General features: G+C 37.1%; 2 protein-coding genes across 3 annotated transcripts; both read left to right on the top strand.

Annotated features, from left to right (window-relative positions):
* Positions 1–244: 244 nt before the first annotated feature.
* Positions 245–11,365, top strand: LOC107714468 (serine/arginine-rich splicing factor 6-like). Its single transcript, XM_016520309.1, has 4 exons — positions 245–467; positions 5,934–6,169; positions 6,370–6,435; positions 10,243–11,365. The coding sequence occupies exons 1-4, from the start codon at positions 357–359 to the stop codon at positions 10,700–10,702; spliced, it is 873 nt and encodes a 290-aa protein (XP_016375795.1). The 5' UTR covers positions 245–356; the 3' UTR covers positions 10,703–11,365.
* Positions 11,366–12,232: 867 nt separating this feature from the next.
* On the top strand, positions 12,233–16,888 carry LOC107714467 (transmembrane protein 200A-like). 2 transcript variants are annotated; one of them, XM_016520306.1, is made up of 2 exons: positions 12,233–12,527; positions 15,122–16,888. In XM_016520306.1, the coding sequence occupies exon 2, from the start codon at positions 15,158–15,160 to the stop codon at positions 16,361–16,363; it is 1,206 nt and encodes a 401-aa protein (XP_016375792.1). In that variant the 5' UTR covers positions 12,233–12,527; positions 15,122–15,157; the 3' UTR covers positions 16,364–16,888. The 2 variants fall into 2 exon arrangements, with proteins under 2 accessions (XP_016375792.1, XP_016375793.1); XM_016520307.1 differs by lacking the exon at positions 12,233–12,527 and adding an exon at positions 14,560–14,626.
* Positions 16,889–22,388: the final 5,500 nt, after the last annotated feature.

The raw sequence follows: 22,388 nt of genomic DNA, 5'->3' as shown, positions 1-22,388 counted from the left end.
ATATAGGCTAAACCATAAATAGACTTTTTTTTGTTTATAAATTAACAATGTATTAGCATGAACACAAACTTTATTTAAAATAAACAGCACATTTTTTCCTTGTGCAGTGTTTTGACAACTTCGAAAAAGAATATTTTTTTCATGAAGAGTGTTAAATAATTAAATTAGTTTTAAGGATTAAAGTTAGTTAGCGAGAAAATTAAAGCAACGACTTCTAAGCGGCTGTTTGGTGTTTTCACAATCACAACAAGCGCTGGGACTTTTATTTTGGAGAACCCCAAATGCGGGACTCTTACTTTGACTCTCGCATATCTTCTTGTTGCTGACTCTCCACGCCGAGCTGCTGCACCGGGAAAATGTCTCGAGTTTACGTGGGAAAATTGAGCTATCGCGCCAGAGAGAAAGATGTCGAAAGGTTTTTTAAAGGCTATGGGAAGATACTGGAAGTAGACCTGAAAAACGGGTATGTGATATTCTCTTTACTCGACCGAGCTGCATGTGCAGGCGAAGCAGCGATTGAGTCTTTAAGAAGGATAAACTTGTTGTTTCTTTTGCTCCACACGAATCAAAAGAGAGCTCCGGAATGGATTAAATAGCCCTGATAATGAATTACGCGTAAAAATGTGTTTGGAAATATAAAATCGGAGTTTAATCAGTCGTTTTAAAGCAGATTTGTTTTAGCGGTGTTAGCCCACCAGGCTAAACTCCATTGTTTCCAGGCTGGCCTCGATCGAGTGCTTCCTTTTGCCTTTTATAGTTCCAGTCACTAAAAATTAAATCTAGTTTATTTAATTTATTTTATAAATACAGTAGGGTCCAAAAGTCTAAAGCCCTAGTGAAAATGCTTATATTTAGACTTTTTATTTATTTATTTTTTAAATTTATTTTTTTTACAAATGATATGATCAACAATTTGAGTGAAAATATGAGAATATTAATGAAAGCAGCGTTCTAGTTGCATGATGGTCAGGTTTTACGCAACGTGTGTAGTTCACGTTACCTAGCGTTTCAACTTTTAACCCTCTGTACGCCGTTAGTGCTTTTTTATGTGCTTGTTTGTGTCATTTTATTGAATTGTATTGTTCACAAAAATATGTAGGCCTATATGAAAGCGCAACGATGTAAATAATGGCTGTGCTAAAGAAAAAAGGGTACAAAGCTTTTGAGAACTCGTGCCTAAACTTGCTGTTTCATTAGGAAATGTGATCCTAGGCCACAAAACCAGTCATGAGGTTTAATGTTTTGAAATTGAGATTTATACATCATCTGAAAGCATTGTACAAACACTGAATATTTTCAGGCTTCTCAAATGGAGAGTTTGGTGCTCCACATGCCCGTTATAATTTTTTATCCTTATACCAGAATAGTTCACTCAAAAATAAAAATGTGCTGTTAATTTACGCCATCTGCCATGTAGCTGTCATTTTCTTCTTCAGTAGAACAGTAAAGATTTTTAGCTGAAGTCGTGGTCCTTGTTTCGTTAAGTGTAAGTCAGTGGTTGCCTGTATTTGACATTAAAAAGCATATCAATTAATGCCTGTGGCTCCTGACGACATATTGAGGTCTTATGAAGTGAAATGATCATCCTGTGCAAGTAATTGAACATTATTTACAACATTATTAACTGTATCCATAGCCTCAGGCAACAGGGAAATCTGATTATTTTCCGCAAAGTGGTTCTTTCAGACCGGTCGTTTCAATGAACTGGTTCAGTTCACTAGTTTGTTTACATAAACATGCCATGATGTAACACATACACAATTATATTATTAAAGCACCCAATACAAACCTTACTACATATACAGTTTCTGTTGAACTTTTTTAGGGAGTGAAATTGTATGAGTGGTAATCTTTAGAATATTACTGATCGGTGATTCTTCAGTTGGGAGTATCTTTTTGTCCATACAAGAATATCTCAAATAAAAAAATTAAAAAAAGGATTTATCTCAAGTAAGCTTTCTCAAGTGTCCCTAAATGAAGAATCACCTTAATGAGCTAGTAATTCTGAGTATTGTAGTTTCTGCTTCACTATATGCAGATTATAACTGTTGCAATATAATGATTAAGTTATTTATTTATAAATGGAATAACTTATAATGTCAAAGCTAGAAATTTAACACTCAATGTTTTATTAAAAGAGTCTGACCGCCTGCCCCTTTTGCTGGCCATGGTGTCCCCCTTCCCTGGGCCCCTGGGCAGACCATTAAAGCGAGCCAATGTGTGAAAGAGGACCGCTTTTCCCATTAAGCCGGGTGGTGAGGATCTCAAGGGGTTTAGGAGATGTGGTTTGAGCTCTTTTAGGTGTTTTGGTTTTGTTTCTTTTGACATTTTCCCTTTCCCCAAATAATTAATCTCTTAAGTACAGCGTAAGTATGTTATTTGGTGGAATGTTTTCAGTTCTTGAAGAAGATAGTTCACCTAAAAATGATTGTCATTTACTCACTCTCATGTGATTCTAAAACTTTCAGTTTCAAATTCAGTTTGTACATTACTGTGCTCTAGTTGAAGTAAGCTCAGTTTTTAAACCATATATAAAACTTACCTTTTCTATAATTTCATAGCTTTTTGTAGATTATTGCTGTCTTTAAGTGTTAATGTGTGTGTGAAATCCACAGAGTCTTAAAGGCCAGTGTGGAGACTCTGTTGTGTTTTTCCTTTCCTGAATTGCTTGTAACACTCCAAAGAGAAAGGAAAACTTGAAATCGCATCATATGACCCCTTTAAAATCGTCCGCTGCTCGACAGCATTAAATTAGGATAAATAAAGTTTGGTTCTACGTCAGAAACAAACTATCTGTAATGCTTACAAGAATACATCCTAAAATATGTGTAGAGGTACAATTAGCATCAATCTACACTTGAAAATGTATGTAATTATTCATGCATTTCCTTAAAACCCACTTTAAACCATCATCCAGTGCTTGTAGTAACTGATTGTGATCTATAGATCAATAACGCCACACTGCTTATTGTTATAAACATCCTTTATTGTTATAAAATTACCATGAGCTGCATACAAAACACTTACAGAAAATATATCGTCATACTACATTTAAGTCACATGTCTATTTGCTTTCATATTTCATGTGTAGAAAAATGTTTCCCTTGATTTTAAAAATTTTTTTAATACGGAATATCTAGAGAGTGAACGCGCTCTGACTCGTGTAACACTCACACACGTGGAAGAAAATGGACAGTGCTCTCCAGATCACATAATTCAGTGGAGAATTAATAGAAATTATATTAAGAACATGTGAGAATAAATCTGTTCTTGGATAAGAACTCCTCTTCTCTCTCAGAATACTCTTCTTCTGTGTTATTTGTTTACACTGGTTTTCGAAACAGCGCCACCACTCTCACCCTTTTGTGCAACAGCAGCTGCTCCAGACACGTGATCTAAGCTCAAATGTAATTGGACGGCCCGTTTCATCGCACCGCGAATGATCGTGCCTGGTGTGAATAGTCCCATAGGGATCTATTATTTCGATTCAAAAGCGTCATCGCGCCAAATTTCGTGTTCAGTGTGAAAAGGCCTTTAAGTGTTATGTTTGCTGAGGGAAGCCTTACTATTATTGTTGCATGTTATGGCTGCCAATAGCCAAGTCACTTCTTTTCTCCCTCTGTATTAACCCTTGTGCATCAATTTAAGATACATTGAGGTCCTTAAAGGATAAAAATGTCTGTGTTAAACAAAGGTCATTAGTAGGGATGTAACGGTATTATTACGATATTGTCTTGTGGGCAAAAAGTGTAGTTTTTCAAATAGAAACCCTAAAGGGAATAAATAGCCTACGAGATGGGAGGATAAACATATATTTCAATACTTTTCTCGCAATTATATTGTTGGGTAAGTATAGGCGACTATATAAACTGCGGGCATCAGGGAGCCGCTATTGAAACCGCTTTTGATTGCGCGCTCTCATTTTACTGTCACTTTCACTTTTGAGATTGGCGATCACAAGGACTCTATACTATGGAGCGGCAGTACTTACCACACATTTGACACGATTAGATGTTTGTCATTGGTGCTCAGGATCTGCAAATCATTCGCCATCATCCTATCAGACATTTCTCCGAACTCTTTAATGAATGTGCTGTGAGTTTACCGCGTGTTTGGCAACCACCACCAGTTATTTTCACAGCAGATGATTACTGCATTTTACTAGATTTGCAGTGAGACACGTTTTTGTAAGCCTGTTTTCACTGAAGCTGGAGTTTTCCGTCAAAATATAAGCTTAAAGGTGCAGCATGAATTGCTGACAGCTAGCGGTTTAAATGGGTAATGCTACTGCAGTCCAAATTCAAAATATCTCTTTTAAGTGTAGAAATTAGGAAAGAAGTATTGTAATTTCCCTACTGTAGTGTAAAGCAAAAATAATATACCTATGAAATATTAATTTTCATTTATTTTACGGTGCAATTGTTTTACAATATATGGCTATTACTGTATAGGAATAACAATAATATAAAGTTGTTGTTATCGTTATTATATTCTAATTAGTTTGGCTTCCTAAAACACCAGTGTGAATGTAATTTAGACTGAAACAGTATATCACAAATAAAAAGAGGGTTGAGTTGCCTTTAAAGTTCAGGTATAAGCAATTCGCTGACTTTTTCCTGAAGTTTTCTTAGTTAAGATCATGGGTTAGAGCTCTTAATTTTGAACTGTCAAAAGTGCATTTGAACAATTTAATTTTAAAATGTGCAAAATTTTCATTGTCTGTGACTAAAACGGTCGCATTTGCGATCCAAAATATTAATTTGCGAGTGAATTTTTATTTTTTTTGTGGAGGTCTCCACTGCCGACTATATATATTTACAATCTCTGACGCACACCTGCTAAACAGCTGAGCTTTGCAGCGCGAGAGAGATCGACATGACGGAGACGTGCGCGTAAAAGTGCACAACTTGAACAAACTACAACAGGTAAAGCTGTCAGCTGTGTGGATATTGGCAATATCGTTAACAATTCTCGTTTATAATCATTACTAATATGGCTTCTTATCCTTACTCGATTTGTTTTGTCTGGAGCCCTGATACCGTAGACTTTATAAAGATATTATCGTATCGTGAGATTTTTGATATCGTTACATCCCTAGTCATTAGTGTTATATTTTTTTCTGCTTTCACTGACATTTTGTTTACCAACATCAGTTCTGATCATAAGTACAAAAATAATTTTTCAGGATTTTAACCCTTTAACTACCAGCTTGTTTACATAATCTCACTGTTATTGTTCATTTTTCATTTACTAAATGCCAAACAGAATTTTGGGTGGATTATTATAGTCTTGGATAAGTCATTGATTAGAAACATCTTTAATATTTTGATGCATCTATTTATTTATTTTTTTGGTGAAGAAAAAAACAACTACCATTCACACAAATTTCTCAGTACACGCATACAATCTACACTCTGAAATCCATACACCCACAAAATAATTTTAATTACATAGTTTCAATTCAACTGGCCTGTTTTTCCAGCAGAAAAAAAAAAATCGAATATTTGCTTCGTAGATCAAACCTGAGAAAATGGTGCCATCAGGTGGAAAATAATACAATAAAATATATATATAGTGTAATTTTGAAGCCTTGCCAACAAAATTAAAGCCTATAAACAAAGAATGCACGAGTTTATGCTTAAATGGCATTGAGATTAAATATCGCTGTTTTAATAGGTTTCAGTAGGTACCTTTTTGTCCTTAAGGTCCTGAGTATAATCTTTTTGTGCGTATTGTAAAATTGATTTATGATAGGAAATAATAGTGAAATATAAAAATTTCAATAAAAACACATGCTTTTTAAATGCATGCTTTTTGCATTAACACAGCCCAAAAAAAAAAAGACCCTAAGGATGCACAAGGGTTAAACTATTATGTACTTTAAGCCTTTAGGAAGTCAGTCCTGTAAACATGATCAGTGATTTGTTCTTGAGAGTCACTATCGTTTCATGGATTCACAGGACTACATGCGTCAGGCTGGTGAGGTGACTTACGCAGACACTAACAAGGGCCGCAAGAACGAGGGGGTCATTGAGTTCAGGCAGTACTCCGACATGAAAAGAGCCCTGGAGAAACTGGACGGCACCGAGGTCAACGGAAGGAAGATTCGGCTCATCGAGGACCGGCCTGGTGCCAGACGCCGCCGCTCCTACTCTCGCAGCGCCTCCAGGTGCAAACAAATCAATTTTATAATTGAATTACGTTGCTAATGTGGGAGACATTTAACTGATAGTTAACTAAGACTTTGCATGTCACAACTTGATGTCAGGATATTAATGATAGGCTAAGTGAACTTTGCTTGTAGTAAAAGCTTCTTTAGAGTTTCACAGTGAACACGTGTGTGTAAAGTTGCTTGCTCTCATCCCTCAGGTCACGCTCCAGGAGCAGGAGGTCTCGCAGGAGCCGAAGCCACAGCCGAACCAGTAGCCGCTCAAGGTAGACAACTCAAGTGAATTAAGACTTCAGTTTTCCACTGTGAACTTGAAGAGAAATAAAATGACTTTCTGTTTTAGAAAACATTTAAAGCTCTGGTTGGTTGTGTGCAATAAAATGCTTTCATAGGATATTATACAGAAGTCCTTCTTAAGCATGTTAATGCACTCGGTGCTCATCTAGGTAACACCTTTTGCAAATTTTGTGGCCATGCAGGCACCGCTCATATACTTAACTTGAGGCGTCATAGGGGTGAGAAATATATCTATTGAATTATAAAACTGTAAATTTGAGTATTGTAGTGAAGTATTATGGTTGTGCAAAATGGTCAGAAATGACTCTTCCAAGGCCTGGGTGATAAATGGTATCGGAATTTATTGACCGTACACCTTCATCGATAATGATAGAAAAAATGTTCAATATAGCGCACGATATTGGCACGTGCTATGAATGACAAGCAGACTAGGGCTGCCACTAACGACTATTTTTATTTCGATTAATCTATCGACTAATTTATCGATTAATCTAAATTATTAATTTCCCCCACAAAAAAAAAAACACTTTTAAAGAACATTTTATTAAACTTGCAACTTTGCCATTCAGTAGTGTACCATAAAAAAGTATAAATGTAAACAAGCCATTGACGAAATGTAAAACTAAAAGAGTAAAAATGTAAACAAACCTAATAAAAATGAAATAAAAAGAAAATAATTACAGAAGTCTGAGAAAGTCAGCATGTTCTTAATGTCAATATATCCACATGTTCTGGGCTTCTGTTCATTACAGCTGTGAGTGCAACTACAAAGGGAAAAATAATCTTTAAAATAAAGTTTCAATTAACCCCAACAGTTGGGTTTTCACATGAAATAAATGCAATGTTTAGAGTCCCCCAAACTCACAACAACATGCACAGATGGAGTTTGAGACGCTCCACGCATGTAAATGAAAGCAGTTCCTGTGAACGGAGCTGCTGTGAGACGCACGTGCGTAACCTACACGCCTATAACTGCATCACATATAATTATTTAATTAAATCGTTATGCTTAATTCTGATTTTTAATGGGGTTTAATATATCATGAGGCCTTGGAAAACAGTCTAATAATGTGTTTTATGGATTCTCATCCTTGAAATGCACCACTTCCGGTATTTTGCCGGTTAGTCGACGCAGGCAAAATGAAGTCGAGGATTTAAAAAAATTTAATAGTCGAATAGAATCGACGAATCGCGACAGCCCTAAAGCAGACAGCACACAAGAACACTTGATGAAATGAGTGCTGTGCCTGCCTGTGAGGAAGAGATTGGGAATAAAAAATAAATATTAGTCGAATCTGAAATACAAATTTGCATTTGAATGCAAAAAAAGTGCAATCGAATGTGAGGTGTGTTGTCAGGGAGAGTCATCAGCGGCGCACGAGATCGTTGTTGCATTTTAATGTTTTGTTAGTCTAACCCACGAGACGCGCCGCTGCTGCGTTATTCATTTAAGATATTAGAGAAATATAAAAGCTCAATCCGGAGAAAATCTTGATTAGGTTAAAGGGGTGGTTCACTGGTTTTTTTCTAGGCTTGATTGTGTTTATGGGGTGCTGTCTAACATGTGTTAATGCTTATCTTTTTTAAAAACGAATTTTTCACATAATTGACCTCTATTCCACACCGCTCTGTCCCTTCTCTGAGAAACGCGCTGATCATTTCCTGCTTTTATGAAGCCCCGCCCTCAGAAATAGGCGATGGGCTCTGATTGGTTAGCTGGCCCAGTGTGTTGTGATTGGCTAAACCGCCTCTAGTGCGTGTCTAAACGTCCCACCCCTCACCTCAGCGGCATGTGCTCCGGTTGTATTGTAAACAACGGCATTGTTAATATCGCTTATCAGTTTGAGCCCGATTGAGAAGCAGAGGATATTATTGAAGAAGATCGTGCAGAACCTGTGCAAGCATGGCTTTTAATGGTAGGCCCATGTTTTTTGTTGTTGTCTCATACTTTTAGATACGCTGTTATTTGTAAATGCTACTGCTTATGTTAGCTTTTAATATACGGTTTTATCCTGAAAAAAGCTTTAATACAGTACGGCAACTGCACGCACGTCCATGTTTAGGTAGGCCTATGTTTTTTGTTTGTTATACGTATCGTATTTTGACTATGCTGGTGATACACAGCCCTCCTGCTTATGTTAGCTTTTAATATATACGGTTTTATCCTGATTAAAGCTTTAGTACAGTACGGCAACTGCACGCACGTCCATGTTTAACGCTTCTCAGCTATGTGAAAAGTGTATAATTGGAACAGATCATTGTTATACTTGTTGTAGTCCCTACCAGCCATTTTTGTAGGCATTAAACTGCCAGAATTTTAAAAGACGATATCTCCGTTTGCATTGAACTTTCAGCTTCGTAACTTTGCAGATATTGTTTATGCTCAAACAGCAACATTACACACTAACTAACGTTAAAAAAGTGAAATCGCAATCATCCACCCCTTTAAAACCGAAACCAAGCCAAACCGTAACAGAGCGCATATTCAGCGCATTTTTAGACAGACAAATATGACTGCTGTACTTGCATCTCAAGATGTATTGAAAGCCATGCAAAGTTAAGAGTTTAAACCTTTAGAAATATGTTGCGAATTTGTGGAGGTTTATTCCATTTCACTGCGTCATGTTTTTAAATTAAATTTTTGTATTAAGCAATGCATAAATAGATGATACTGTTTTGTTCATAATTGTTTATGCAATTTTACGGAATTATATTTGATTTGTTAATTTAGACGTTATGCACATTTTTATAGACCGTTATTTCATTGCATTGACAATTTAATGCGCTGCATTATTTTGCTCATTGCACCTTCCTGTGGCCTCGGGAGACAAGCCAAAAGTTTCTTTAAGACTTATTTAATCTGAATAAACATAAAGACGATATTTGTTTAAATTTTATTTTGTGTTTGACTGTTAAAACAAAAAAATTATTTGTTGTTTGTCTTAATAAATTGGATAAATTAGAAATACAGTGGTTAAATTGAAACTTTGTTTTAAAAAAGGTAAAGGTAAAAAAAAAAAGTCAATAGTTATCAATACTATATGAAACATTATATAATTTATAATTTTTTTTTTAGCTATATCGCCCAGCCCTAGTTCCAATACACTTAAAATTCATGGTAAACAGGGATTGAAATTAACTTTTTTACTCACCAGCCAATTTGGCTACTAAACAACGTCATGTTGCTCAGAGACGCAAAACAGTACTGTGGCTGTGTTTGGAATGTTTTTTTTGTTGGCGAAATGGCACAGAAATAGCGCAAAAACAGCCAATATGTATTTGCGCTAAACCTGTGCAGATTTGGCCTGCATGAACTTCCCCAAGAAATTAATGAGTGAACATAATTTACGAAAAGTAACCCGCCAAATTGGCTAGTGATTTGACAGCGTTACCCGCCACAGCTGATTTTTACCCGCATTTGGCGGGTTGGCGGGTGTTAATTTCAAACCCTGATGGTAAATATCTAGTTACGGTTGCTAATGCAGTTTTTTTTATTTTATTATTTTTTTTACTTTATTTCTACAAGGAGCAGTGCTCAATATTGATTAGTGCTCAAATTCACTAAAATAGTATTTGAGCCTGAAAGCAAAAACTTCCTTTCCTACACATGATATGCTCTGCATTGCAAATTTTCACATTCAAGTTTCTACATTCTCTTATGACAGTAGTATAAGCACAGTTTAGATGCATGAATCCACTAGAGGGCAGTAATTTCAATAATAAGATCTGTGTGGCTTCAAAGGTGCTAGCTAATATGTGGATTTCTCTCTTTCCAGAGCCTCAGGCTCACGATCACGCAGCAGGTCAACCAGCAAGAAGGCAAAGGGCAGGAGCAGTAGGATGGAGGAGAGCAGTAATGGAGCTCGCAGGGGAGGTGAAAGCGCTAGGGATAATAGCACGAGCTTAAGCCCCCCGAGCAAAAAGAGCAAACGGGAGAACAAGAGGGCTCGCTCCTCTTCTCGATCCAGGTCCCGTTCCAGATCTCGATCCAAATCGGAGAACGACAAGGATTTCTCCCGAGAGTCTGGGTCCAAATCTCAGGAGGCAAACAAGAGCAGCGATGAAGGCCGGGCGACTGAAAGGCCGCACCGCTCTAAAGCTCATTCTCGATCCAGATCACAAACGCCACCAGATGCTGATCTGCGGAGGGAATCCAGATCCAGATCCAAATCTCGCTCTCATTCACGCTCGCGGTCTTATTCCCGATCTCGATCCCGCTCAAGGTCACGTTCTTAAATTTAAAAACAAATATACAAAATTTCCGATTGGCATTTTTTTTCTTGTTTTCCAGTCTAACTAAACATCTTTAAAACAAGAATATATCTTGATTTTTATTTTTTTTACCCCATTGACAATTTTTGTCACTAAACGGTTAGATTTGTGCTATAAAAAAGACAATTTGTGGTTGAGGTAAGAAAATAATCTGAATTCAAGATATTATCTGAAAACAAATCTGAATATGTTACTTTTTTGTGAAAAGCAAAACGGTGCATCTTGTTTTTAAATATTTTTCTTGAAAATGACAAAAATAGACTGACATTTGTCTAAATGTGTCTAAATGTTGTTCTACCCTACGTTTCTCTTCTTTGAAGCAAACTGCATTTTTTTTTTTTCTTTTTTCCTTTTTTGTCAAATAGGTAGTATTAGGGAAATTGCTTGCGTATTCACATTTCAGTATTTACTGGTATTGTTAACCTTATGCATCATTTTTAGTTGTTTTTATTTTAAAATTGCTTGCAATATATTTTATTCATAAAATTAAACCAACAGTAGATGTCCTTGCCTTCGCATTGTGTATTTAGAAATGTACCATAGTTGTTGTTAAGCTGGGGCAGAGTTTATGGTCTTTTTACAACAACGTTCTCCATACAAAAATAATAAAAAACCACTGCCTCACAATACTGTGTCCATTCAGTTCATTTACAAAGGTGTTTTGTGGTGGGTTTACCAGTATTGCAGAGTCAAATTTATAAAAACTGTTTAAAGGAAATTGACTCATTTCATTCCAAACCAGTATGAATATGGAAAACAAAAGATGGTTTTAGACGGTGTGCTGCTATTTACCATTCAATGAAACAGAAAGATGTCCAAACACTGAAAAGGGGGAAAAAAGACTTTAAATTCCCTACTGTCTTCTCTCTAATCTCATTTTTGCTTGAGAAGTCTAACCATTACCTTGACTTTGTGGTGGGTTTACCAGTATTGCAGAGTCAAATTTATAAAAACTGTTTAAAGGAAATTGACTCATTTCATTCCAAACCAGTATGAATATGGAAAACAAAAGATGGTTTTAGACGGTGTGCTGCTATTTACCATTCAATGAAACAGAAAGATGTCCAAACACTGAAAAGGGGAAAAAAAGACTTTAAATTCCCTACTGTCTTCTCTCTAATCTCATTTTTGATTGAGAAGTCTAACCATTACCTTGACACCATTGACCTCGGGTAATTTTTTCAGTTAAAAATGAACTTTCCCCACAAGATGTCGCCAACAGTCAGAGAAGAGAACAAAAGCTGTCCGGTATCTGGTATGTCAAATATACTTGTGTGCCAGCTTTTCCATATCATTTTCCTCTTCTGTTCCCTCAATATTACATTACAAACCTATATATATTAATGTCCACCAACAAGCTCGGAGAGACTTTACTCTTCAAAACCACAAAGAGAGTAATATAGCCTGTTGAATATTTGTGTAATGTGCTCTGCCTGACTATGGAAAGCGAACTGAAGTCTGGTCACTCCACTGAGTCTCGACGAAGGCGGCGCTCTCCTCAACGCTTTACTGAGGGGAGAACACGAAATGTGGACACTGGTGAACGGACAGACGGTGAATACAGATGATGGAGCGACATTTACCTTATCTGCCTTTAGAAAGTCAGTTCTTTTAACCCTTCAGTGTCCTCTTCTGGAGAGGAAGAGCTGTCATGGGAGACGCGCGGCACTTCGCACGCGTCTGGATTGATGGAGAACCGCGAAACTTCGCAGCGGGTGAAGAACATCTCGAACATGCGTGTCCAGCGCGGTAGAACGATGGAACGCTGACGATACACATTGTAACAAAGGCAAGTAAACGCATTCTCTATATCTCGCCTTTGATACATTTGTAACCAGTAACGCCGCCAATATCAATACAGCAACTGACTTGACCTTATTAGAGGTCGATAGATTTGTAGTGTTATTGGTGGAGTCTAATCTCAAGTTTGGACGCAAATCGAGAAATGGTGCCTTCAATATGTAGAACTGTTTAATTCCATTTGATATACAGAGAGGGGCATATATTTATTAGAATGAATGAATTTGAGATTGAACCCACTATTAAGAAAAAAAAAAGAGATGTTTTGATGTCTAAGATCATTTTAGCACAAGCTGGTCAATCTTTGAGAAGCGTCCAGAAATGTGTCTGAAATGATAATGAATTACAACAAAATTATGGATCACATTTGGTGCATTTTTTTTAACATTATATATATATGGTGCATTATATACGCATGCTCAATTGAATAAGAAAAAAAGTTTTTTTTTGTTGTTGTTTTTTTGTGATGTTACAGCCACAACAATGTTTTATGAGGCTTACTGCAATGTCAAAAATAACCTTTTCTCTTCATTTTACATGCATTATGGAAATCAGTCTGTCACAATCAATTTAGACTGTACATGCATTTATGCCAATGATGGCAGGAATATTTGAGTGTTCAGACACGAATGTATGTGACAGTCAAGTTCAGCTCCACATGCAGAATCCTGTCTGCAAAGAGATGACTTGGGTGCTTAAATAATAATCTGTACAAATAACCAAACAATAATTTGAAACATTCAACACAATTTGGATTGAACGATTGATCTACATCTGCTGTTTATATTTTATACTCTTGTATAATTTCACCCATTTGGAAACCAGAGTGAACAGCCATTAAAAGTAAACCTGAACTTGGTAATGGAAAAAAGAGGTCTGGAATTCATCAATCCAGCCTTTTGATGAATCAGTCCAAACATATGCTCCGAGATGCGTGTACTATAGATTGTTTTTCTGTGTGCATCTCATTTTACTTGTGGAGTTTGACATTTGCATAGTTGTAAAGGAAAAATTTCAGTAGTTTATGATGCAGTATTAATTTCAAAAGGGAATTGGTGCCAAAATTACATATTATTATTATTATTATTATTATTATGATTATTATTATTATATACAGATTTTGCCACAACCTCAGTGTTTACGTTTGGTCATTAACTTTGTATTTTTAGAATACTGACATGTTGCTTACAAGTTCTATCTGATTTAAGTATTCTAGCAGAACATTCAAAGCATTTCCCATGAGTTTAAACAAACCAAGTGAGTTGGCGGAATTGTAAATGACATTTTCAGAGTTGTTGAGAAACCTCTGCCAATGGAGCGTTTGTTATTCCAAAGTGAATTAGCCACATATAATTTCTCATTTATGGACTGTTGTTTTTCCCCCACATTCTTTCTCAGCCAAAAGTGGCATGGACTTTGGAGATTCTTAGTGATTCAATTTATTTTTGCCTCGGTCAATGCAATGAGCGCAAGGCCTCCCCTGCACACCTGTTTCTTCTTCAAGTTAAAATCAACAACATAAAGAAATGACCTAAAACCAACTAAGCTTGTTTAATATATGGAGCTCCCTTTGGGAACCCAGCTGGGTACTTTATCTGTCAGTGTATTAAAGAAATATGTCATGCCTTAAATCTAATGCAACAGTTTACAAATTGTTTGAGGGACTGGGAATACTCTCACTGCAATAAAACACAGCATCATCCTCTTTACTTCTAAGTATATTTAGAGCCTATACAATTTATTTAAATACGATCTATGATTTGTTTGTGGTACACCATCAGAATGGTGTTACTCTATGTCGGGGGTGCCCAATCGTGCTCCTGGCGATCGACTGTCCTGCAAAGTTCAGCTCCAATCCTAATCAAACACACCTGAAGCAACTAATTAAGGTCTTCAGGATCACTTGAAAATTAAAGGCAGGTGTGTTTGATTGGGGTTGGAGCTCAACTTTGCAGGACAGTCGATCGCCAGGAGCAGGATTGGGCATCCCTGCTATATGTATACATTATGTTTCTGAAATTTTAACTAAATCTTTGATTCTTTGTGCCATTTATCTTTGATTTTCCCATCAAAGTGCAAGATGCACTGGTTCATACATTGCCAGTCTTTTTTCCTGTTATTTCACTTAAAACTCATCCAACAGTTATGCAAATACAATTAAAGTCCACGGGCTAATCGTACATTTCATTAAATGAGTCAAGAGCTTGATTTGTATTTAACCTGAAACATTCCTTTAATTTATTACTATGTATTAAGTGCTTTTTGCAGGCTGTAAAGTAGAAATCACTGTGCATGTTTTCTTAAATTATTTAAAACAAGACAAGCCCCTATGGATTAAATATTAATAGCAGCCATTATAACAAACAAGTCTGAGTAGGACTAAAGAAAAAAAAAATCCCAGGACCATTAGCATCAATGTTTCAATTTACAGTAAACAAGGGGTTATAGTAGTTGTAGCACATATTTCATATTTGTTTAGGAATCTGATGCAAACATTATGATGAAAAACGTGAATGCATTGCTGAATGATTGTCAACACTCAACCTTAACCTTAATCTCACCTTTCCCTCTTCACCTTTTCAGACTCCCATTAGGGACCATTACAGACCAGCCTGTGCCATGAGGACTCAGAAGTCCCGCGGCCGGACGTCAGCCACACCTTCCCGCCAGCGCTTGCCACGTTTCAGTCTTCACACCAGGAGAAAGAAAGAAGGTGTAATCCAGGGAAAGCTGCGTATCCGTTCCATGCCAGGTGCCTTTCTGGTGCTTGGGGTAGTGGTTGTTGTTGTTGGCACCACTCTTGCCGTGGCAGGCTACTGGCCGTACAGGGCCCATCGATCATCAGTGGACACGACAGAGGAAGGTTCCTCTGGAAGCGCATCAGGATGGGGATTAGGGTCCAAAGGACTGATTTCCGCAGCAAGTCTGGTTCATAGCGAAAGGATGAAACTACTAGGACCTGTCATTATGGGAGTGGGACTCTTCATACTTATTTGTGCCAATACGGTACTCTATGAGAATCGGGATAGGGAAACTCAAATGCTTCTGGCGCAGATGCGGAGCGTCATTTGCTCTGTTTCTGCAGCCGTGCCCTCGGCAGACCTCTTGCAGGTGAACTCTCTTGCCAGCCACTACCAATGGGTCAGCAGTTTACCTGCAGCCCATCTGAACATCCTCTGCCTGCAAGAAATGTCCAGTTCGGAGCCTCTACTCCAAGTGAAGAGCATAGATGAGGAGGACAGCGTTCAGCAGCAAGACCCTGTGCACACTGAGGTCCTTCATCATCAGGACTCTTCCTCCACGCCCTCGATTCACACCTCCAACTCTTGCAACAACAGCAAGGAGGTTTTTTGCACAGAGGAACGGGGGACCAACTCTGCACTGGATCTGCGGCGAGAAAGTCACTTTGGACTGAGCAACTGTATGACTGCATCCTCGATGTCCACACTGGGTGGGGAGGACTTGGAGACCTTTTGCATCCCACCCAGACGCTCCTACAGCATGAGCCACAGGACTAAACCTCAAATTCTGCCCAGGGATCTGGTGCATCCAGAGGACAAGTCCTTGTCTTTGACGGGTCACCATAGACTGCTTCCAAGGCAGTCCAGCTCAGAGGTGTGCGTGAACATGGTTGGCATTACAAGCCTTGACCTTATACCGGTGGAAGAGCAGAAGCACCGCAGCTGGCCTCAGCTCGACCTCGGAAGCGCCAGGAAGTATCTCAAGCTGGAAAACAAAGAGGACTCTGTGGACAAGTTCCTGGACCAGCTTGAGGAGCAGTGCTTGCAGTTGAACAAAAGCTACGGCTCAGGTCCCTTCCAGTGAGCCGAGGTTTAATCATTACATCAAGGTTAATGGCTTGGCAGATCAGAAGGAGCCTTATATAGTATACACTTGGAATAACCCAACCAACAAATGGGTGCAAGTTTCCAGTGGATATTCTTTGCACAGTTTCTGGAATCCCTTGAGGCCAACTAATTTGCTCATTTCTAAGACCTAGCCATTTATCTCACTTGACTAGTTTTGGTAACTAGCTTGTTCGGAGATTTGCGGAGTATGGAATTGTATGACCTGCTGCTCTTGACGGTATGGAGATATAAGCCCACGTCCTGAAGGAGACTAGGGATGGAGGTATTTTACAGTCATGGGAATGTGCTAAACAGCTCGTGATGTCATAGATGATTGGATGGATCCCAATTGGAGGGATCCATTTGTTATTGTTGCCCTACTTGTTGCTAGGACACAGCAAGCAGCATTACTTAACCTACAAGGTAGAATAAACGAAGACCTCGGCAGTGACTAGATTCAAAGTAAACACATTTCTGACTTCCGAATTCCGAATAGTTATAAAGGCCAAAAAATGGAAAATGCTGGTTATTTGACCAAAAAAAATGGATTCATCCAAACTGCGTGTCTACTATTGGATTGTCCATTAGAGTTCATTTATATGGTTAAGGTAAAGCAACCTCAGTTGGAGTGTCTGTAAATCTTTCGTCTATGGTTTCCCTGAGTATCTGTTCTTCTTGTATTTCATCTTTCCTCCATTTCTGCCTGCCGGCAGTGAAACAGAAGCATCGACGATGAGGGCACATTGCCCTCTTGGCTTCATTAACTATGGTGATCAGTGTTTTTGCATGCACTAATGCGGGTACGTAATTGCTTTCCCTTTAAAGGGCGGAGCTGGACCGAGCCCCTCCTCTTTGCAGTGAGAATGTGTAACTTCACTCTGTTTACAAAAACAAGGCAGTCACCCTGTCTCTATTTCGTCCGTGTAGCCTGTTTTGGTACGCTGTGTTATTTGCCGTGTGTTCTCAATGTATACTGAGCAATATCCACAGTCTGACTGACCAATCAGATCCTTTACAACACCTTTGAACTGAATGCCCATGCCTGTGTTGCAAATAAAAGGCAAAACAAAACCACTTTAAATGTAAGCGTTTGGTTGCTGTCCATGATTTTACGGTGATGCAAGGTAGCATCAGGGGGTCAAGGTGTGGCTTTTAATCTGCGGCATTTTTTACCCCTGCTGGTAGATGCTATAGCCAAAAGCTTCTTTCTTTGTCAATGGACACTCATATGCAACATATAAGTCACATTTTTAGCTGTGACAATTTTTTTAGATCTTATATACAGTGATTCATCATGTGACATTTCCAGCTCAGAGGATTGTCTCATAAAAAAAAGAAATAGAAGTTTCTAAAATTGAGTATATATGAAGGTGACAGAATACAGGTTAGAAAATATCTTTTAGAATGACATTCAATATTGAACAAACAATAACGTTGTAATATTTGCGTACTGCATTGTGATTGGTCGTCTGTCTTAGATCTATTTGTATACTGACTGATTGTTCTTTTTTCTTGTATCTTTTAACCATCCATAGTCACTAGAGGAGTTGAGTTGTGTGTTGTTTTCTGCAGACAACAGAAAACAAGGCGCATATTTCATTTACTTGATGCAGCATTGCAATGCATTGGAGAAGAACTCAGCCATGCACTTTGTTAGATGTGTATGTGCAAGATTATGGATGTTTGATGTTTGTAACCATTTGGCCTTAAAAGCAAGGCCTGATTCAGTGATGATGGATGAAAGCAGTGTGAAAGAGATTTGCTTTAGTTGAATATATTTCCAAGGTGCTTTTATTGATATTAGGCTACTCAGACATTCTGTTTTTCTTCTACCCAACTTTAAGAAATTAATTCAGTATAAACTACTTATTGTTCAATCTCCATTCAAACTTTTCAACAAATTTGTGATCAAAGTCTGAAAATCTCCCCTTTCATTGTTAAACATGTAGAATTAATTCAGTATGAATTTGCAAACTGAATTATGACTGGACGTTTTGTTCTTACATTTTTACAGCTTTCACTTCATGTTACTATCAGTCTTTCCATGTTTCTTCTATCTATATTTGGGTTTACAACTTTTTAAAATATCATGTTACTTTTTGTTTTGCCTGCCTTTTCCATCAGGAAATGCAAATCTAGGTTTATTTTTGGACATTTTGTCACTTTTATTGATAGGGACAGTGGAAGAGGTAATGACAAACTCCAGTTCATATCACCTGCATGAACCTCAGTACATGATGAATGTCATACACCGAGCACAGTGTTTTCACAGTTTCCGATCTTCCAAATTGAATTTTACAAAATGTCTTGAATAGCTCTGCTCCCAAAATCTAGAATACGGAAATAACTTAGACTGTAATTTCTGATCACACTGCAAAAAAAGTGATGTTCTCCCTCTGTATTTTTTGTCTTGTTTTCCAGTTTAAATGTCTAAAGTTTCTTAAACCATGATACATTTACTTGTTTTCTGTGAAAAATCAATTTGATTCAAAGGGAAAAGAGGTTTTCATACTCCATCCTATCTTTGATTTTAGAATGATATTTGTTTTGGAAAGTAAAACAAAAATACTGAGGAAAATCTTTGCAGTGCATGCAAAATTTAATGCCAAAACATTATGAATTTAAGCAACAATCATTACTAGTTCCTGTAGCTCGACTGGTAGTCGATCATGGGGGTCATGGGTTTCTTTCTAAAAGAAATTCACACTAAGTGACATGACATTTCAAGACATGCCCTGCAATCTGACTTGCTATATATACTTCATCTCAAGCCATTGTAAATGTGTAAACTGTTTTATGTTTTTCGTTCTTTCTTTTTTTGCTTCATCAACTGTTGCTCAGACAAGTTTCACAGAACATCTCATTGGAATGAACTGAAGATTTCTGTGAAGAGCATAATTTTCAGTATGTTCATTGTAGAAAAAAAATGTATATTATTTTTACGCAGGCTTTAATGAAGTGTGACTTGCAAAGCATTTTTTCATCTTTTCCTTTCTTGAAGCAATTTCTAAATTAAGAAGTAACATGAAACTGAAAAAAAGCTGAAATCGGAATCAGGGTAATCACTTTTCACAGATAATGCTTATAACATTAATTATAACCCAGTGGGCAATTGATGTTGAAAAGACATCAGACTGACATCAAAACTGACGTCAAGAAACAGGTCAAATATGCAAATCAAGCTGACGATCAAGTCATGACTAATATTTGATGTCAAATTGATATCAAGGTGTCTGCTGGGACGTGAACAGGACATTTTCTAATAGTTCTGCAACACATATACTATGGTAATGCATGCACTTTTGTTACTAGCAACACCTTAATTAATATGTAAATGAATTAATGTTATGTTATTAATATGTATTTACCTTTAAGGAAAAGGTAGATGTTCTTACTAATTTAAAGTTAAAATAGATTGAAAGTAAAAATTTTAATTAAAATAGTTTGAAAGTAAACCAATATTTTGTCCATGTAAATATTCAAACAATCAGGATTTATGGCTTACAAAAGTCTGATAATTTGGCAGATCACAATAACTTGAGTTATTATGCATGCAGCTTTTATTAGAATATTACAGAATATAGAATATCACTAGAATATTATGGAATATTCCAGAATGTTACAGAAACGTCTAGAATGTTCCCATACGTGCAAAAGCAAAATATCTTTTTTTTTTAAGTATAAAACATTATACTAAACCAATGTTTAATAATTAATGATAGAAGTTCTAAAAAGTCTAAAAACACCATAGAATTACAGAAGAACCATAAAAGTGTAACTGAAACAAATTTTTGTTACATTGTGGAATCCACATAGATTATTTTCACTTGTCACACTACAGGACTGCAGAAAATCCTGCAAAAAAAAACTAAATAGTAACCAGTCATAGCAGCTAAGAATAACTTTATTTTATACAGTCATGCACATTTTACCCAAAAAATTAAAAATAAATAAATACCCCAACTTCCTAAGTTACAACTCCCTTTGTATATAACTGTCTTCCAAACTGATGAATGTAAAACATACAGAAAAAAAGCAGACTGAAGTTTGGTGCGTATGGTTCAGCTTCTGTAATGCAAGAGGAAGGAGGAGGGGAAGAGAAATTCCCCTGCTGTAATTATCCTCAGCAGTGTTTTTGTCAGGGGCCAACTTTTCCCCCCCTTATTGGGTTTTATGGCTCCTTCCGGGCAGGTATGCAGTCCCTCGTGATCTCTTCTCATTTAATTAGACATTTACAAGATGGCTTCTGCGATTCTAACAGCTTGTAAATCTAGCAGGCAAGACCCAGGCCTTTTTTTTGCCAAAAATTCAATGAGGAAGAGTTGTATGTAGGTGGAGAGGAGGCAGAGCAGAGGACTAAAGCGCAGAACCGTTATTTGTCTCTGTGTGAATTTGAATATGATGTTTCAAACAATGGCAATGCTACCCAGCTTGGCGTTATATACAGCTACAGTGTGGACTAGATGACATTTTGCTGCACTGCTATGTCTCGGTAGATATATTTGCATATATCAGAGGGTAGAATTGCTTTATCTTACATGTGAGAACAAGACAGAAACATGAAGCCACGTGAAAATACAGCGCATGTCCCAAACAAGATGATGATGACTATTTGACAAAAAGTGAAGTTTGGTTATTGTTTATCATTTGCTGAGCAACTTTGCAATTTGCTATATTCTAAAATATGCAGTCTGACTCATCCAGTCAGAATTTAGAGTGGCAATCTGATTTATAATATATTTAATTAGTTTTATAAATGTTATATACACCGGTGTCAAACATATTATTCATTTGTCATGAATACTGTTTTGTATTGCTTCCATCAAGTCCTACATAAAAAAAATTAATAATTTTCATTTGTAATTATTTAATTTTATTTCAAGTATTTAACACGTGCTATGCTGAAAATCCTTTACCTAATTTAGAATTAATATAAAATATTTTCAATATTTGTTTGTGTGTGTGTGTACATATATTTTCAATTAGAATTAAATTTCAATTAAAAATTGAACTGATTGGTTGTGGGCCTCGTTGATCGGAGCTTACGCACCTCTTTTTTTGTGTGTGAAAAAAGCATTATTTATGGACAATTTTGGCAATATTCACTCAAAAAGTGCATGGTGCATGAGCTCCGAACAATCGATCTGTTCCAAAAAGAAAATGATTTGAAAGAAAACAATTTGATTGAAAAAGATTAAATCTAATATTTGGTAATAATAAAGCATAACGAGAAATCTATAAGCAATTTTTTTGCAGGCTGGTAAGTTGACAGGGAACATCGGTGTGGTAAAATAATCCCAAAATTAAAATAATAATAATAATAATTCTAGTAATTAATTAATTTATTATATATATATATTATAAACTGGGATTTTGGCTATACCACCCACCCCTAGCTGCCTATATATTTATCTTGCTCTTACTATCTTTACCAACAATTATGCAGCTATTATGTTTGGCAGAGTTGTTGAAATTTATGGCAATCTTGGACCATGCTCTTCATCTCAGATAAATTGGCACGGCATTGCAGCTTGTGCTTTACCAGGCACATTCTCCTCTGGCACAGGGTTATTAACCACCCTCAGCATCTGCAGTGCATTAACAAAGTTTAGTAAAAGCTTGCACAGTTTCAAAGGTCCTGAAACACCTTAAACATGTCGTAGAAGTGTGTTAAAAACAACACCTCTCTGCGCTAAATGCAGCCAGATGCCGAGTTTGGGAAACACAGACTGCTGTTTCCCTTAAGCAGAGAACTGCAGGTCACAGTATTTTTAATACGTCATGTAACTGAGCACTTTGGGTCAGAGTGTGCTGTTTGAGTTTGTTTATATGTGTGTGTTCAGGATGTTAGCAGGAGGGTTGTATGAACGGCCTGGGTGTAATTGTGTTTTTACTGCTGCAGGTCCCAGAGGCACAGTTTTGTTGGCTTGTGTGAGGCCAGTCAATGGGATCCAGGTGTGACAACACACTCGCATGGTGATTCATTTTATGTTTTGGCGAGT

Source organism: Sinocyclocheilus rhinocerous, unplaced genomic scaffold (assembly GCF_001515625.1).
Source record: "Sinocyclocheilus rhinocerous isolate Xijiao unplaced genomic scaffold, SAMN03320098_v1.1 scaffold2404, whole genome shotgun sequence".
NCBI classification, from domain to species: domain Eukaryota; kingdom Metazoa; phylum Chordata; class Actinopteri; order Cypriniformes; family Cyprinidae; genus Sinocyclocheilus; species Sinocyclocheilus rhinocerous.
The sequence above is the reverse complement of the archived record's forward strand: the minus strand, read 5'-3'. Positions and strand labels throughout refer to the sequence as shown.

Coding starts and splice junctions, on each gene's coding strand:
- LOC107714468 (XM_016520309.1), top strand. CDS start 357: ATGTCTCGAGTTTACGTGGGAAAATTGAGCTATCGCGCCAGAGAGAAA. Junction 468..5,933: donor TAGACCTGAAAAACGGGTAT/GTGATATTCTCT, acceptor TTTGTTCTTGAG/AGTCACTATCGTTTCATGGA. Junction 6,170..6,369: donor TACTCTCGCAGCGCCTCCAG/GTGCAAACAAAT, acceptor CTCATCCCTCAG/GTCACGCTCCAGGAGCAGGA.
- LOC107714467 (XM_016520306.1), top strand. CDS start 15,158: ATGAGGACTCAGAAGTCCCGCGGCCGGACGTCAGCCACACCTTCCCGC.